Raw genomic sequence first — 18,177 nt, 5'->3', positions numbered from 1 at the left:
CATCACTTATACACACCCAGAACACAGCCGGTATGATGTGTTTGTGTCTGTTTCATAATTAGAACAGCTGCGTGAGGTTTCTCGCCTAAAGCCACACACATGCACATGTCCCTTTTTCCCTTGTTGGCATCAGGCTAGCCTCAGGGTTGTTTTAGGTGGAGGAGGAGGAGGACAGAGTGTGGGGATGAAGATGTTGTAAGCAGAGCAGCTCAGCTACTGTGTGTCATCAACAGGTTTCTATTGTTGGTGGCAGAAGGCTGTTTCGATGCCCTGCCTTATTGTTTGACACATATATTTAAATGGATGGCAAAATATATGTTATAAACTTCTGACAGGCTGGTAAAATAAATAAAAGTGTAGAAATTATACATTATTATTTGCTGAATATAAAATTAATCATACATAAAGCTGCATTAAAAGTTAGTTTGTTGGCTATGATGTCATTGGCAGTCCCAAATGGCTGCTAGTTGTGAAAACGCTGTAACACTTGCCCTCTCTTTCTCTCCATCTCTCTCTGCCAGGTAAGTGTTCTGACCACTCTGGAGAGACGCTTCAACCTCCAGAGTGCAGATGTGGGCGTTATTGCCAGCAGCTTCGAAATCGGCAACCTGGCCCTCATCCTGTTTGTCAGCTACTTTGGCGCCAAGGCCCACAGACCCCGTCTTATTGGCTGCGGCGGGATTGTCATGGCGTTGGGGGCATTGCTGTCAGCCCTGCCAGAGTTCCTGACTCATCAGTATGAGTACGAGGCCGGGGACTCGTGGCACGCTGAGGACGGCAGGGATGTCTGCTCCAACATTTCCAGGTCAGAAAACCGAGACTCTGGGTTTAAATGTGGCAACAGAGCCAACACCAACATGATGTACCTTCTGCTGATCGGAGCCCAGGTTCTGCTGGGCATTGGAGCCACACCTGTCCAGCCTCTGGGAGTGTCCTACATCGATGACCATGTCCACAGGAAGGACTCCTCGCTGTATATAGGTGAATAGCACAGACACACTTTGCACCTGAAACATATGAACTGTGTGTGTGTTTATATTGTTCAGAGGTGTTCAGTACATGAAACACTCATTTTTGACACTGAATCATCAACCTACTGAATCATTAGCTTTAGTAAACCAAAACCCTTTTTGCTCTGTAACTCCCATCACCTTAGCTGTGATCTACGGTATGTACCTTGCTGATTTAAAGCTTCATCAAACACTATGAAAGCTACAGAAACAATTATGACATGATAATATGTTGCAGAGAGGTGGTTGCTGAGCTATAAACCCATTTCAACAATATGTAGACAGGAAACAAGCAACAGACTTAAACTATTTCAGAATCAGTGACTAAAACAGCTTTAATTTCACAAGGTCATGAACAGTCCACGAAATTGCTGCCGATGTACTTGAAGAAATAGTTCCATATTTCAGGAAAAATGCTGAATGGCTTTCTTGCTGAGAGCAGGATGAGGAGATCGATACCACTCTTATGTCTTAACAATAAATATGAAGTCAGAGCCAGCAGGCAATTAGCTTAGCATAAAGACCAGAAGCAGCAACAGCTAGTATCACTCCAGCACATAACTCCCTGTAAAACAACAACTTGTCTTTTTTAGATATCTGCTTATGTAAAGATTAAAGAATATAGTGACAATATTTTCAACTCCCCAAACTGGGATCCTTAAGTGTATTGCATGTTATGCGTGTGCACATGTATGTGCTTATGCAAGCACCATAGGTGTTTGTATCATGATGGGGGATAATTTTTTCAGTGGTTAGCACATCTACTGAGTTAACCTTTCAACTCGCCTCAGCAAAAGACAAATGATGTTTTGTCTCCCAAAGCATAATTTATTTGAAAACTGTATAACAACACTGTAACACACAAGACCAGCTGTACACTCCATGGATCAAAAGCTTTGGTTGTTTTTCACCAGATGGTAGGCAAAGATCTCCTCCTGAGCTGTCCGTTGCTAATGGCTGTCACTGACGTTTGCCCTTATGAAGTGATGTTAGGTTGCAACCAGGCCTTTAGGAAGTGTAATGAGCTTTGAAGCCAGTTTTCAAAGTGGTCGAACAGCAGGTCATCATGTGATGCCACTGGGCCCAGAAAGACTTTTACCTATAGACTTACATTGGGAAAGAGACATCTATAAATCAGTGGATACATTTTAATGAGCATTACAACCCCCCAAAAAATGACTAGTTTCACTTTTAGAATTTGATCCATGTGGTCCAATAAGATATAAAGGGCAACACGATAAAATAATTGTAAATAATCTGAAGTTAGTGGAGCACTAAACTGGAAGTAGTCGGCTTGGCCAGTGGAAATTGATGTGCAAGATCTGGGTAATTTTACAGCTGAGAGGTCTAACTTTTTTTTGCTTTATGCGCCTCTTATGAACTTTCATAGGAATGAACAGGGATCCCCTCCAACACTGTATCCGGTTCTTTTTCTCCATCCGCATTTGCAATGGTACCACTTCCTGCTTGTAGCAACCACTTACCACTTGAGACTTACCGTCTCAATATGATATTTTATATCAGCATTTCCATTGTGCGCAACCAGAAAAGTACTGATGCAGTGTGGGCAGAATGCAGCATTTTTGTTGTCACGTACACTGTGAAGAAAAAATTAGACTCCTGGGGGTCTTTAAAAAAAGACTGACTTTATCTTTGGCACGATAACCGTTAATGTACTGCTGACAGGCTCTGTCACAAAGAGCCGCAAGTGTCATAGCAGCAGCTGTGACAATATTGACTGACAGATGAATCAGTATTGAACTCAGACGCGTGGTGCATTGTTTATGTTTATATATTAGGTTAGATTATAATTAGTGGGACAGAACATAATAAACATTTGTAAGTGCTGAAAACAAGTATAATCTTATTGCCATTACTTTTATTGTGGTGAATGTTGAAAACCTGGACATTTTTATCATTTTACAGATATTTGTTGGGACTCAGGATAAACCAGTTTGAAACAATAAGTGTACTCCCCAAAATGTGAAACTACTTCTTTAATGATGTTTGTTCGTTCACAAGTGAGGGTAGAATGGAGCTTGAGATGGATTGGTGGTTGGTGCGGCTTCTGCAGTGGTCCAGGTGCTGCGCCGGACCGTTGTGGTGAAGATTTTGATTTATTGGTCCATCTACGTCCCAACCCTCACCTATGGTCATGAGCTCTGGGTAGTGACCCAAAGAATGACATCATGGATACAAGTGGCGAAATGAGTTTCCTCCGTGGGGTTGCTGGGCTCAGACATGCGGATGGAGCTCAGAGTAGAGCCGCTGCTCCTTCATGTCGAAAGGGGTCAGTTGAGGTGGTTCTGGCATCTGATCAGGATGCCTCCTGGGCACCTCCCACTGGAGGTGTTTTGAGCACGTCCCACTGGTAGGAGGCCCTGGGGCAGACCCAGAACACGCTGGAGGGATTACATATGTCATCTGGCCTGGGAATGCCTTTGGGTCCCCCAGGAGGAGCTGGAAAGCATTGCTGGGGAGAGGGACGTCTGGGGTGCTTTGCTTGGCCTGCTGCCCCCGTGACCCGGCTCTGAATAAGTGGATGAAAATGGATGGATGGATGGATGGATGGATGGATGTTTGGCCAGTTACCTAAGCCTGAGGCACCCACAAGGCTATAATATACTGTTTTTTAAAATCAAATTTGGCATGTTGTCAAAGGCTGTTGAATATGGTGCTGGGTGAAATGCCGGTGCACTCAATGACACCAGATGTCTGTCCCTCCACACTAGAAGATGGAGTGGGATAAATACGGGTGGGATAAATGATGCAGAAAATAATATTTATTGTGACATACAAAACTCTGGCTAAGCTAAAATTTACAACTAATAATCACTGAAGAATATCATTTAGAACCAGTCCTGGCAATAAAAACAACAGAAAACAATAATCCATGATCTCTTAACTAAGCGACAACTAGCAACAGCTTGATCGTCCATGCTGCTGTGTTCGGCTGACTTGCATTCCAGTTGGCTGGAAGTAATAAGAAACAAAGGCTAATGGCATAATAAAACTTCTACAATCACAATATCTATCAGAGTAAATGGGATGATTGTGTTGGCATAATTGAAACATGACTGTGACATGAATCATTCACGTGTGCGCTAAATCATCAGCTCTCCTTAATTAACACAGAGGCTCATTTTAGAAGTACAAGATCACAATATTATATTAAACAAAATCTTATTACTGATACAGTCCTCACTTAATCATAATTAGTTATGACAAGTTAGACAAATGGTTCATGACATGTGCACATACAGTATGTGGGAGCTGAGGCAGGTTTGGGGCTTTAGTTCATGTGCAGTGTAATGGATATACAAGTATGGTCACAGTCACATTACAATAAATTGAAAGAGACACCAGAATATACGACAGATGCTTAAAGGTACCACAAGCTTGACTAGATTTTACTTTTTTACACGTTTAATTCTTTTCACTGCACATCGCAATGTGTACAACTACACAACAGCTTCACCTCCTATGATACAATGTGCTGAAATAGAGCTGAAAACAACTCTTTATGTAATAATATTGACCCCAACTAAGCTCTCATGCCAATGTTGCTGCTGCTGATGTGCTCCTTAATATCTGAATGCCTACCATAGAAATAATGGAGGTAGCCACAGTCATGTCACCCATTGGTTTGTGGACTCCCATTTTGAAGCCTCAAGTCTGGCAGTATGACTGTTGTCATATTGTTTTTTTGGAGCCAGAAGTGACCATATTTGGATGAGAGGGCGGATCTGACTCACAGACTGTGGTGATGCTTCCCAGACAGCTTTTCATTCAAAGCAGCCCACCTTAGTCATGCATACATCTTTAGTCTCAATAAAATTCAAACAGGTGAGTCATATAAAAATTCACCTCTTGAACAGTTGTCATGAACGGGAGAATTAGCCATAGAGACCAAAACCTTTTTGTTTGTTTGTTTGAGCCAGGCTGTAAACATGTTTATTTCTGCTGTTAAGTTCAGCATTGTTACATGGGGGTCTTTGGGGAGTGACTCACTTTTGGAGCCAGCCTCAGTTGGCCATTCAAGGAACTGCAGTGTCTGGTAATGTGACGTCTTTGTGCATGGACTGCTGCTCATACCAACCACTCAGATTTTTTTGTCTGTTAATTTTAATGAACCAGAAACTGTGGCACATAGATTATTGATGGAACAGATTCCTTTACAATTCCTAACATTTTTTAAATGATTTTAAGTTAACCTTGTCTGAAGAATGAACGGAGGCTGAAATGATACAAAGTAACTGCCTGCCTGATTGAATCAGGATGAGGAAGTGGCCATTTTGGTCACTAACAACAGTAATTTCTGGCTAGCCTGTCCTCTCCTCTGGCCAACATCAAGACATACTGTGTGTCATAGTGTGTGTGTGTGTGTGTGTGTGTGTGTGTGTGTGTGTGTGTGTGTGTGTGTTGTTACGGTTAATCTGACTCACAGACTCAGGTTTGGTGACACTGCATTTATTCATAGTTTTCTATCCAGATTAACAAGCAATATCTTTAATAGCTACAATAAATATACATTTTCATGTGTCATGGTGCCACTGTAATGCACATAAACATCTCACATGACAGATTATGTATTAATATTTCTGCTGATCTAATATAGACAGAAAAAGAAATGCATTCTAAGTGTCAAACAACAAGTGTGGATTTTATTTCTTTATTTTAAAAAAGATAGATACCCTTCTCTTTCTGTTTGTTATTATAGTAGATGAGGCCAGTCCAGCAACATGTTTCTATGACAGTGCACTGCACAGTATTGACGTAGTTTTGCCCTGCCCTGATAATGAGTCTAGCCAGTGGATGGAAACTTTCCTGGCTATTAAACATGTTAGTTATATGTGAGGGGATGCATGAGTCCATCGATGCTGAAGCTATTTTATCGTCTGTGCTGAATGGTAACACCACCATGTTGCTAAGTATTCAGTGTGTGATTTATGCTATGGGCATTACGCAACAAAGGGACTGTGTGTTTTAGGTTAGTGAAGCAGTTCTCTGAACAGAAGACTACTGACGAATAATTCAAGATCTGATATTTCCTGTACTGGTCGTGGTTGACGGGAAAATTGTGGGCCTGATCCTGCCCTCTCTCACAGAAGCGCCCTTGAGCAAAACACTTCAGTCCCAACTTCGGCAAGTGTTGAGTGGCCAGCAGCAGATGACTGCAGTTATACTTACAGCAGAAACCGAGAGGTCGACATCACACACATTACAGCTTGTCTGCCAAAGTTACCAAGGCAACAGTACAGAGACAGGCACTGAGGCTATGTGCCATTCCTGTTCGTCTCACCGCTCAGCAACCTGCTAGTAGCACAGCTCCATCTGGGGAGAGAATGAAACAAGGGACAAGAGAAAAATTATTACAGTACTAAAATAAAATGTAAGAATGATTGCATTTATATTGTGTCAATAATGAATTTCAGCCAGTAATGAAATCTGATAATGTGGAGTTATTTCTTACAAAAGCTCTGATTCAAGTGATACCAGACTGCAAAAACTTGCACATAACATACAACTGTGGTTGGATAACAGTTTATTTACAAAAAAATGCACTGCCAGTGAGAAAATACACTGGTCAATCTAAAAAGTTACCGTTATTGTCCTCTTCACATTTTTACAAATGCAAAAACAATGTGATGGTTTTGTGTCAGTTATCACTGGTCGGTGTTATCAACCCTGAAATTCCAAATCCATGCATCTCTTGTTGTTGTGGTTTATACTCAGTTGCAAGTTTTACAGCTGAGTATGACATTGAATTATTGTATGATAATGTACACCAGTAGAATCACCATTACATTAACCCCTTCAGAGCTGATGCAGCAATATGTCAAAGCAATACTGTAGTTGATGTTATTCTGTAAGACCCTCTCCTTCAGTCCTCATTAGGTTGCCCCTACGGGAGGAACAAATGCACTAACTGAAGATAAAAATACAGTATTGTTGGCTACCATGTGGCTAGTTGCTTGTCCTCTCAGGCTTATGTGCTAGTCCTTGGCTAGGTGTCCCCGTTTGCGTTTCAGTGCAGACCACTTGCAGGGTGAGAAGGCCTGCGGTTTGTTCTGTACATGCTTTGATCTGTACAGTCTCTGTCAGCAGCGCTCAGAGTGGAGGAGATGAGGGAGGAGGGAGGGAAGGAGGGATGGACAGAGGATGGAGGAGAGGAAGGAGAGCAAACAAGGCTAGCACAGAACCCAACAACCCACCCTACCCCCCGGCTTGGCTAGAGGCCAACTCATACCAGATGTTACACATTACACTTGATATTTCTTTGCAATTTCAGAACATTGAAAGGAATTCACTGCACCTTACAGATTCTGATAAAAGAAACTAATACCTCTAAAATTCCCTATGTACACCCTTTATAAAAAAAAACTAAAATATCAATGTTGCCTTATCAAGATCGAGGGTTTGAATTTTACAAACTTGAATTCTAGATGAATCTGAAATTAAAGTTAAAATTCTTTTTTTAATGTTTTTTTTTCTTAAGCTATAATATGTAGTCCTTCTAAATTTGTAAATCACACGTCCTGCTGTCTCTTGAGACATATTGAAATTAGTTTATGCTAAATGGGAAGTATAAGGTGATATTGACAGGAATTGAATTAGCTTTGTAGGTATTTGGTCATAGACTAAGATAGTGGACAAACTAAAATGTTACGCTCGTAATCCTCAGGGAAACTTTCAGGACAGTTCATTCAAATACACAAATGTAAACCTGCTGGTTGTGCAAGGGAAAAGGGCAAGGGATGACCAAAGTTTTCTTCTCGGCGCCATGAATGTGTGAAGAAAATTTCACGGTGATCCCTCAAATCGAGATGACCAACATTGCCACATATATAACAATTTAAAAGTATTATTTTTGACAGCAAAAGGAAAGACTTACCGTGATTTCAGTTCGACTTTAAGGGTCAGAACTGCCTGTAAGTCCGATTGTGTGTGTCTGTTTATGTTAGCCCTGTGATGGACTCGATCTGACAGTCCAGTCAGTCAGCCGAGGACATCTCTTAACTGCAATCCTTAAAAAAAAAAACACCATTTGTTGCTTTGTTGTTTTTTTTTCAACACTCTTCAGATGTCGGTCAGTGAGAACATTTGCATACATTGCATTTTGAACTGAAATCCTGACTGTGATTTGGTATGGTGGCCACTATTCTACATCCTGGCTCAGAGCACAGTGACATTTGCCAGTCCATAAGGAATTGTCTCTTTCACAGCATCCCCCAAGCTTCTTCCTTTGACACTTACAGATAGGCTATTATTTTTTCCTTTACACCACCCCCTCTCTGTTCTCCGTTTTTTTTTTTTTCTCTCTCTTACAATCCCAGCATATTGATTGCCATGGTTACCTCCTACAGTGTGACTGCTGCATCGTCTGTTGTGGCTCTGTAATTGCATAGAGCCCAGTCTTTACACAGTACTGAACGTTATGTGCTGCTTAGTATTTCTGCCCCTTCCCTCTCCCCGTCTCAAGGCCGCTGTTTGACGAGCCTGACGTGTGAAGACACAGTAACGTTGTATGAAAGCCACTGAATAATGCAGCGTGACAGAGAAGCAGTTAGGAGTTGTTTAGCAAACATCTAACCAAATGATTAAATATTAAAGCAGCAGCTCTCCACGGGCTCGCTAACAAACCAGATGATAGAAGGAGCGGCTGCTGTATTGTGGCCACATCTTCACCCCACATGGATCAATACTGCCTGAATGAGAGATTAAGGACAGTGGGAATACTCAAGAGCAAACCAGGAAACACTTCCCAGTTGTCATGGCACATGTCCCCCAGCGTACACCTGTCCTGTATCTGTTCTGTGTCAGTGCTGCAGCCTGTTCTCTCTCAAATGATTAGTGTCCAGTCCTTCTGTGTGTGTGTGTGTGTGTGTTTGTCCTAATCGTTGTGAGCAACAGATCAGGCAGCAGGCTGGTGAAACAAAACAGAAACTGTTTTCTCAGTTAGCTGGCCATCGGATAATTGTGCCTTCTGGTAGATGAGAGGGAAACAACCATAGATTTAATCAAAATGGTAGTAATGCAGCAGTGATACACTGCAGCACAAGCAATAAAGAGTGGGATCTGTGTGATGAAGAGTGTCCAGAGTCTACAGCCATGCTGGTGGTTCTATGAGGCTGTACAGAGGCACAGCAGCAGTGCTTTGATCTAAATGCTAAAGTCAGCATGCTAACATGAGCACAGATATAATGTTACCTTGCTGATGTTTATCCATCCACATAGGTTACAGTATGTCCGTGGCTATTTTAAGTCTCGACCCTTGGCTTACGTGACCTGAGAATGGCATTCCCATAGAGCAACTCACCTGCTCCTGAGCTCTGTTGACTACAGTATAATGTCTGAGCCAGATTGTAATTAGATTATTGATTGCTGTCTACTGCTTGACGGATACCCCAAACGGAGGCAACCAATCTTCCTATCCATTGTATTCCTCACAGAGCCTCCGACAGAGAAGCAGATGTTCTGTTACAGTATTGCCTTTTTATACATTGATGTAGCCCCAGATAGTTTCTGCTTAACATCCTAATGAAGCTCAGTATGTGGTATGTGTAAATGTTTGTATCTCGCTAATGGAATATCTAAGTGTTTGGCTTTACAACATACAGTCAGTCATTGTAAGCACCATGGTGACACTACAGGGTGTAGACTCAACACGCTACTCAAATGCCTCCAGGTTTTCTCTGTTTCCATTGTCCGCTGTGTCAGAGAAGCAAATTTTCTCCTTGAAATTGCCCTGTGAGGTCCAAATGAATTGGCTATGGCTCAGAGGTAGAGCAGGTCGTCTACCAATTGGAAGATTAGCAGTTCAATCCCCGGCTCCTCCATTCTCTATGTCGAAGGATACTTCGACATGCAGAGTGGAGGAGCAAGATACTGAACCCCAAATTGCTCCCGATGGCTGTTCCGTCGGTGTGTGACTGTGTTAAAACTGAGTAGCAGGTGGCACCTTGCATGGTAGTCTCAGCCACCAGTGTGTGAATGGGTGAATGTGACTCATAGTGTAAAAAGCGCTTTGAGTGGTCGGATGACTAGAAAGGTGCAATATAAATGCAGGTTCCTTTAACATTTAAACACACTGATTGTTAGCCATGATAGCAGCATGCCTCTCAGTGCTGCCCTATAGCTTGTCATCTGATGGGTTGCCATGAAATTTTCTGCAGACATTCATGGTCCCCAGAGGATGAATCCTACTTATGTTGGTCATCCCCTGACTTTTCCTCGAACATCGCCGTGTGGTCGCATTTGTGATTTTGTGTGAAATGTCGCAACGTTGGTATGATTGCCTTGACATTTGGTACACACATTCATATTCCCCTCAGGATGAATTGTAATGACTTTGGTGATCCCTTAACTTTTCTTCTAGCACCATCATCACAGCATTTTATATTTCGTGCAATGCTTTTATTAAGACCAATACTTCCAAAACTAGTTAGCAAGTGTTGGCATGCAAACATGCTTTACTAACTTGGTGAAAATAGTGAACGTACTTGCCAGACATAAGCATGTTAGCATTGTCATTGTGTTAGCATGCTGCTAGTTAGTCAGATAAACATACGTGTTTCAGCATTGGATTTAAGGACATTGTAAAGCTGATGAAATCTTTGACAAACCAACATATGACTTTCTGTTCAGCAGATCCCAGTAAAACCTTCCCAAAGTACCTCACACTAGGCTGGAGCACAACAGGAATGTTTAAGGTCTGCAGCAGAGTGCTAAATGGCAGCAGCAATACAGTACAGGACTTTAAAGTACAGTAACCTATAGTACAGCAAGATAAAAGAGCAGCGAGAGCCAGAGGGGTCCAGCTCTGCAGCCGCTGGGTCAGCTTCTCTCTTCCTGCCTCATATCTTAGCCCCTATTCATCGCTATAATGCGTGTAATGAAGCGCTGTGAAGGCTAAGAGTCCACTGCAGCAAAATGTTTTTACTCCAGTGGAGTTATTACTCTTCCACCGTAGGACAGCAGAGGAAGGAATGGATGCTGACTCAGCACACACTGTCTGTTCAGACCGGCCCAGGTTGTTTTATACGTGCACCTTTTAGGAGCACCTTTGCCAAGATACAAAGTGCCAGTGATTGAACCATGCCATAATGTGAGTCTGAGTGAGAAATTATTCATGTGCTGGCAGTGTGACCAGGTAGGGGAGGCCGGTCTCATACAGTATGACCTTGCCTCTGCTGCATTCATTACAGCACGGGTGCAGAACCACCATTACTGATTTCCATCGCCTCTGTTATCATTAGATTAAATGTATCAATAGTTACAGTAAAAATGACCAAGTGAATACCATCTTAAAGCAGAGCATTATATTGATTTGTATTATTATTACAAAGGAACCTTATACAAATCAGTTTGGCACAGCTATTTACATTATGTGTTACATTATCTGGGTTTAAAAACAGTCCTCAGCAAATAGAGCCACATATGTATTGTAATCAGGTCTGTAGCTGCCAATCAAGGACACTAAGATTATGTCCTCAGTATTTTTCTAGGACTTTGAGGGATGTAACTCCCTCTGGGGAGTTTACTGTACCTTCTATAATTAAAAACATACACATGATTGTCTTTTTGAGGCTGATTGCAGTATTTTTAGACTCAGTGAAGAAAATTAGGTTAGAGAGCAAGACATATGACAAGATGGATCAATCCCAGGAGGGAAAATTTAACGAAATTAAAGGCTTTGAAACAGTATTACAACATTTAGAAATGAATAGGAAATAAAATTTACAAAAAATATACCTGATCAAACAAATTAACATATAAAATATGAAAAATGTCATAAAAATACAAATAATGAAAATAAGCCATGGTGAAAATTAGTATTTTGTGATTATGAGGGAGGGGGATGCACTGGGGGGAAATTATAACCCCAGTCTTTCCAAAATGCTGGCTATGCCCCGATTGTAATGTAATCCAGTGCAAAAGTCCTGTATAAACAATAAAACTGTGAAACCTTTAAGTGTTGTTGACATTGTGTCCAAGAGTTGTTGATGTAACTGTGATATTTTTGAGGCTGGAGTTTGTGCTGATGTTGTATATGACTGCATTGTAAGATATTTGGATTGTATCTGCTTGGATTTCAATGTAATGCAAATGGGTTTCTTATGTTTTGTGTGTATAGTATCATGTGATCTGTCACAATAGATTATACCACAAACTGAATGACCATTTAAAACCACAGAGCTAAAAGTTTTCTGTGGCATTATTTACTCCTACCCATGTCAGGTTCTGGCCAAATTTCCATCTGTATTTTACATCCTATTAAATCACTTAGCTATACAATCTCACAGGAGGAGGAGGAGCTGTCAGATCCGCTACAAGCTCTCAGCTGAAGTGGAGTGTCTCTACCTGCCATTTCCAAATGGCTGGGTCAGACAAGCTGCCAGAGTTTTACATGGATATCTAAGTCATCACTAAAGCTCTAAGCCTTTCCTCAGTGTCTGTGCTTTGATAAATGAGCCTGTGAGTTGTGCATTTCTCTTACAGTTCATTCTTTCAGTCATTTGCTTCATGTGACACAAAGTTACTGTGAAAGGAATAAAATTAAACGTATCTCCTGTTGGTTTGTTGTCCAGCATTACTAGTATTATTGTACTTTATCTTGTGCCTGTGTTTATAGCTGCAGCCCTCAGACACAGCAGGTAGAAAATAGTGTCAAGAAGGATACAGAACACAGTCTGTTTTTTTGCATAGAAACAATGGAAATCCATTAAAGTTTTTTCTGGAAATATTTCACCGAGCAGAGCATCTCCAGAGCAGAGCATGTACCGCTGAAACAGCCCACAGCGTGTGTTTGAGATGGGTGTCAGATTTAATTCCCCCATGTCAGCCAACATTCTTCTCTGCCCTTTTAAACCTTTTGCAAGTACCTTTTGTAACATTTTTTTTTCTTGTATTATTTTGGCTATGAAGATTTGAGCTAAAAAAAAAAAAATAGTTCTGAGAAAAAATACACACATGCATAAAACATCTGTGGCATTTAGTTACTGCTGTTTGCAATCACAAGTTAAGGATTTGGATTTAAGATAGGATTACCATTTTTTAAAACAACTGTATTGTATATACTGTACTTTATTTTAAAAGAGAGGGTTTTATCATAGGCGAGTCAAGTAAGACAAGACTAGACAAGACTGTTATTTAATGATGAACTTCATTTAATAATGTATATTTTTCCCAAACTGCACCCTGTAGTGTTTAGTTGTTTTAGAAAGGGAGTCTTAAATTCATATTTAGGCGTTCCATACTCAGCTTCTTGCACAAGTGTTGCCGTTTTTCTTATTAAACGTGTGTGTTGGTATGGAAGTGTAGGTCATTCACTTGAGAAAATCTTTTTTTTTTTTTACCTGTTTTTCTGAATCAACAAGATTATCATCTCAAAATTATGAGAATAGGTTTTCATGGAAAAAATGTCACAGTCTATTAAATTAATCAACCTTTTATGCAAAGAAACTAAACTCAGAGTCCTCTGCCTTTTTTTTTGTGCCATTATTTCTTAAATTCTGTCAGACCAGTCCATATCGACTGTATTTTAAAAATGAAAACTACTCGAATTGCTATAATTTTACATAACTTTATTATTCAGTATGCAATTTGTCTTTCAGTTCAGATTCAGAAACAGTTATATTGTCTAGTAGGTCTGCACATAGTGGTGTTTTGGTACATGACAGTAAACACAGTGCAAAAGTCGTGAGACATAATATAGAATAGAAAAATGTACAATAGAAAATATGGAAAATAAAAACAATTAATAAAAATACATCTATTTTTGAAGTGGAGGAGCTGTACAGCTCTGTGCAGGAATGTGCAAAAGTTGAGCACACTTGCTTTCAGATATGTGGATCTAAAAAAATACTCAAATACTGTTTCAGTTTTTACTATACTGTAATAAAAGCTTTACTGTATAGTTAAAGCTCCAGTACCTCACGACATCCATTCTTTTACTGCTGTGACTCTCCAGTCTTGTCTCCAAGGAAATGGCCTTAGATATACCAACTGTTGAGTCCAAACAACAGACTGGCATCAGTCCTGAATGCTTCTCCTGATGGGTGTCTAGCAGCTGTTGCTATAGGATTATGAGCTCCCTGTCTGTTCTCATGCCATAACAAAGCTTACTGGTAATTCTCTGTCATCATGCTTATTGCTGCTATTGTCATCAGTTGTCTCACTTTGAAGGCTACTTCAGGCTTGTACCTTATTTTGATGTGTAGGGGACACAGTGCAGCTGGTGTGTCCACAGTGAAGTTCAGGGAATATGGAGCTTTTCTTTTATATAGTGTACTTAAAGTGGCTGGGATCCAACACTGTGTGTGTGTGTGTGTGTGTGTGTGTGTGTGTGTGTGTGTGTGTGTGTGTGTGTGTGTGTATGTGCGCCAGCCTCCCTGCATCACATACATTATGGATTAGCGGTGTTGTCCTGTATTTGTCTGTGATTTGATCCTAGTGGACGGCAGAGCAGGAGATGGGAGGTTGTTCATTGGTGGGCGGTTCAGCTGTCCCTGCTGTAACCCCAGACCTCCTCTGTCACCTGACATCAGTCCTTCTGGCATCTGTGACTCTGCTGAAATGAACATAATGCATCTTACCAACAGAGAAAGTCAGAGAGAGAGTGGGGGGGGGGGGGGATGACTGGTGGTCAGAGTGGACCACAGTCTGGAGTCACAGTTTAATGTATCTGTGTGCAGCAGCATAACATAATGTGCATCATATGTAAAGTATACTATGTAATTATTTTTGATTTTGATCTACTCAGTAATTTTAAGAATTGTCTTTTCCCCCAGCTCTGTACCTTTCGTGTCAGTATCTACTATTATTCTGTAAAAACTATTGTCAGTACTTCTACAGTATGTCTTCAGTTTTTCTCTGAGTCACACTCTCGCCTTACACTTACAAAGAAATACTGACATTGTTCATATCAGGCCCATAGGCTCCTCCATTATGAGCTGTACATACTGTACATGCTTAGCCACACTAACTGGCGGCGTGGCTCTGTCAGCTCAGTCAGCTGGTCCACCTCTTTGTTCCACACTGCAATATCTCAACAACTACTGGATGAATTGTTATGGAGTTTTGTACAGACTGTACCGTCCAAAGGAAGTATTATAATCACTGTTTTTCTAGCCCCAATTTTTAAAAGTTGTCCCATAGTTGGATTTATGACCAAAACCTGTACTTTGTGTTAAGTGCAAATTTTATATACATGAAACTATAAATTCCTTGTAAATATAATTTACCGGAGACATTATGTTTTTGGGTTGCCCATAAGTCTGTTCCCATTCTTGTGAAAGCAATATCTCAAGAAGACCTTGGGGGTATTTACTTAAATTTTGCACAAACGTCCACTTAGTCAAACATGAACTGATTAGATTGTGGTGGTCAAAGGTCTAAGTTTAAGGTCACTGTGACTTCTTGTGAACATAGTATCTTAGAAACACTTTATGGAAAATTCTTCAAAATTTGGCACAAACATCCACGTGGATTCAAGGATGAAATGATTTGAAATTGGTGGTCAGAGGTGACTGTGACCTCAGAAAGCATGTTTTTGGCCATAACTCAAGAGTTCTTAAGTTTATTATGACAAGATTTCCCACAAATGTCTATTAGGATAAAATTATCAAGTGATGATGTCATAGTATATCCGAAAGGTCAAAGGTCAGCTTCACTGTGACATCATAATGTTCTGCAAAAACACTTAAAAAACAAAACACCACATGTGTCTGGATAGACATGGATGTAAACTGTACCTGCAACTTGACTGGTTTATGGGGACATACAACCGCAAGGCAGTAATTCTATTTATGCTACCTTTATATAGTAATATAGTTTCTCTATTGTATTTTAGTATATATATATTTTATTCTAATTGAAGTATTTTGATCTTCTGTTAATAAATTTTCCATGTGTGTAGCATGGAGGGAGCTACAACTACATTTCCTTGTGTATTCCTATATTGTATAAAGACAAAAATAAATCCTTGAATCGAGAAACACTTTCTTAATCTATGATATTGTGAAATCTTTACTAAATGACTACAGATGTAAGTGTTCTGTGGTTAGGACTGAGGCTTCTGACTGGAGTGAGATGTGTTGCTTATTATAGACATTTGGGCATCTGTGCCCCTATAAGACCCCAAATCTGTCAAAAGAATTATGAATGTGGCTCTGTGCCGGTCTGAGTATTCAAGGCACTCGTCATGAATTGCAGTGTCGGTGGTTCAAGTATTGCTCATCTTTCTCTCTCGTCATTTACTGTCACCTTCCCACTGTGTGTCTTGTATAAGGGAATAAAAATGCCTCAAAATATTTTAAAAAGAAGTATGGACAAAATGTGTTTTTGTGCTATAGACCAGAAATCAAAAAGGCTGGTTGAAACATTTTTTCTTTGACTTATATTATGGAGATTTTATCTTTAGAAATACATTGATAGCACCATGAAAAAATGAAGCCCCCATTTCACTCTCAGATTTATCACTGGTGATAAGCACAGCACTAATCATTACATCCCTCACAGAAAAATTGACTGTCCCTCTCATTGTGTCAGTGGGGAGCAGCCACTTCTGCTCTGGGCTCTTTTATTAGTAGTCAGGCTACTGGAGCTCACTTCTATTGTTCCATTTACCACCAGCATGGATAACTGAGTTTCATTGCTGCACGCACACACACACACACACACACACACACACACACACACACACACACACAGAGTCCCACACAGTCTGCTGTTGCTTACTGGAAACCTCTCAGCCTGTGGGCCAAAGCAGGGCCGCACTGCTTTTAAAAGGAAATCAACCAGAGCTCCTGCATCAGTGGCTTCCCGCTGCTCTTACACTAAGAATCCATTTCCTGCTTCATTATTTATGATCCTGCTGGTTAATCTAGTCTTAGATCAATTACGCTGTGCAACCTATGAGCTGCATATTACAGTGACAGTGAATAAATCTGTCAGTGGGAGACATCTGATGAAATTTAAAGTCCCTTGGCATGCATTCAGTACTTAATCTTTCCTTGAATAGAATACATTTTATTGTCAGTCAGTGGACAAATCAACAGAAGTGTGGTAGGAAGCTCCATGTTTAATGTCCATGTCCACATATTTAATAAAAGGGCCTCAGTGAGAGACACTTTACAGTCTTGATACAGTGCTGCCCTCTGCTGAAAGAGCAGGTGAAATGCACTTACTGCATTCACCCTGAAGCTTATTTCTTGGCTTCTAGTGTCTGGTTGATGGACAGAGGGTAGATTTTTATTCCTGCAATATTCCTATCACTTAACAACTAAGCTAAGCATAAATAAACCAAATGAAATACTTCAGTATACTACTGTTTCATTTTAACCGACTGACTATTTTAATGCTGTCTTTTTCTCTCTGTCTCTCCCTTTGTCTGGCAGGTATTTTATTTTCAACATTAGTGTTCGGCCCGGCCTGTGGCTTCATCTTAGGTTCTGTCTGTACCAAAGTCTACGTTGATGCTGTCTTCATCGACACCAGTGAGTTGGCTGCTGCTTTTCTCTGTATTTCTTCTGATGCATCCTTGAATTTTGTTCATTTGTATTGCAATAGTTATATTTGTATTGACCTTACTGGAAAATTAAAAGTCCAGTGTGTGAAATTTAGAGTGTCTAGCAGTGAGGGTTGTAGACTTTAACCAGCTGAATCTTCTCCCAGTTAGGATTCCTTCAGTGTTCATTGTTCAGGAAATTTGTACCAGGAGCCGAATTATCTGCAGAGGTCTCCTTTTCTTCAAAAAGCAGTAAAAATGCAGACTAAAGCAGTTTCATGTTACAAATCAGTGTTTCTCTGGCGCTGTGTGGCACATTAGAGATGAATCTAAACACCTGCGAATGTGTGCTCACCTTTTTTGTCTGATAACTTCAGATCCAGCAGTTCAGGAGGATTTTACTGGGAGCTGGATTATCCACAGAGATCCCTTCCTCTCAAAAACAAATGGACCTGGTGATTCAAAACAACAGAAACACAGACAAACAGAGCAGCTTCACAAAATCTGTGTTTTTGGCTCCTGTTGTGGGGGGGCTGCTATGGCTCTATGGTAGCAGACGTGAAAATGAAAATGGCCCTTTCTGAAGCCAGTGTTTTGTTTGTACGTTCTGGGCTACTGTAGAAACATGGTGGTGCAACATGGTGATCTTCTTAGACA

At 40.6% G+C, this 18,177-nt stretch overlaps 1 protein-coding gene across 1 annotated transcript in view; it reads left to right on the top strand.

Annotated features, from left to right (window-relative positions):
- The window catches only part of LOC125881395 (solute carrier organic anion transporter family member 3A1-like), a 32,891-nt gene that overhangs the window by 4,842 nt on the left and 9,872 nt on the right, over window positions 1-18,177 (top strand). Inside the window, exons 2-3 of the mRNA XM_049564531.1 lie at window positions 522-981; window positions 17,411-17,509. Coding sequence (XP_049420488.1) covers window positions 522-981; window positions 17,411-17,509 — 559 coding nt within the window. The remainder of the gene's footprint in view (window positions 1-521; window positions 982-17,410; window positions 17,510-18,177) is intronic.

The sequence above is a fragment of the Epinephelus fuscoguttatus genome, linkage group LG2, assembly GCF_011397635.1.
Source record: "Epinephelus fuscoguttatus linkage group LG2, E.fuscoguttatus.final_Chr_v1".
NCBI classification, from domain to species: Eukaryota; Metazoa; Chordata; class Actinopteri; order Perciformes; family Serranidae; genus Epinephelus; species Epinephelus fuscoguttatus.
This window is presented reverse-complemented; position numbering and strand designations above follow the sequence as displayed.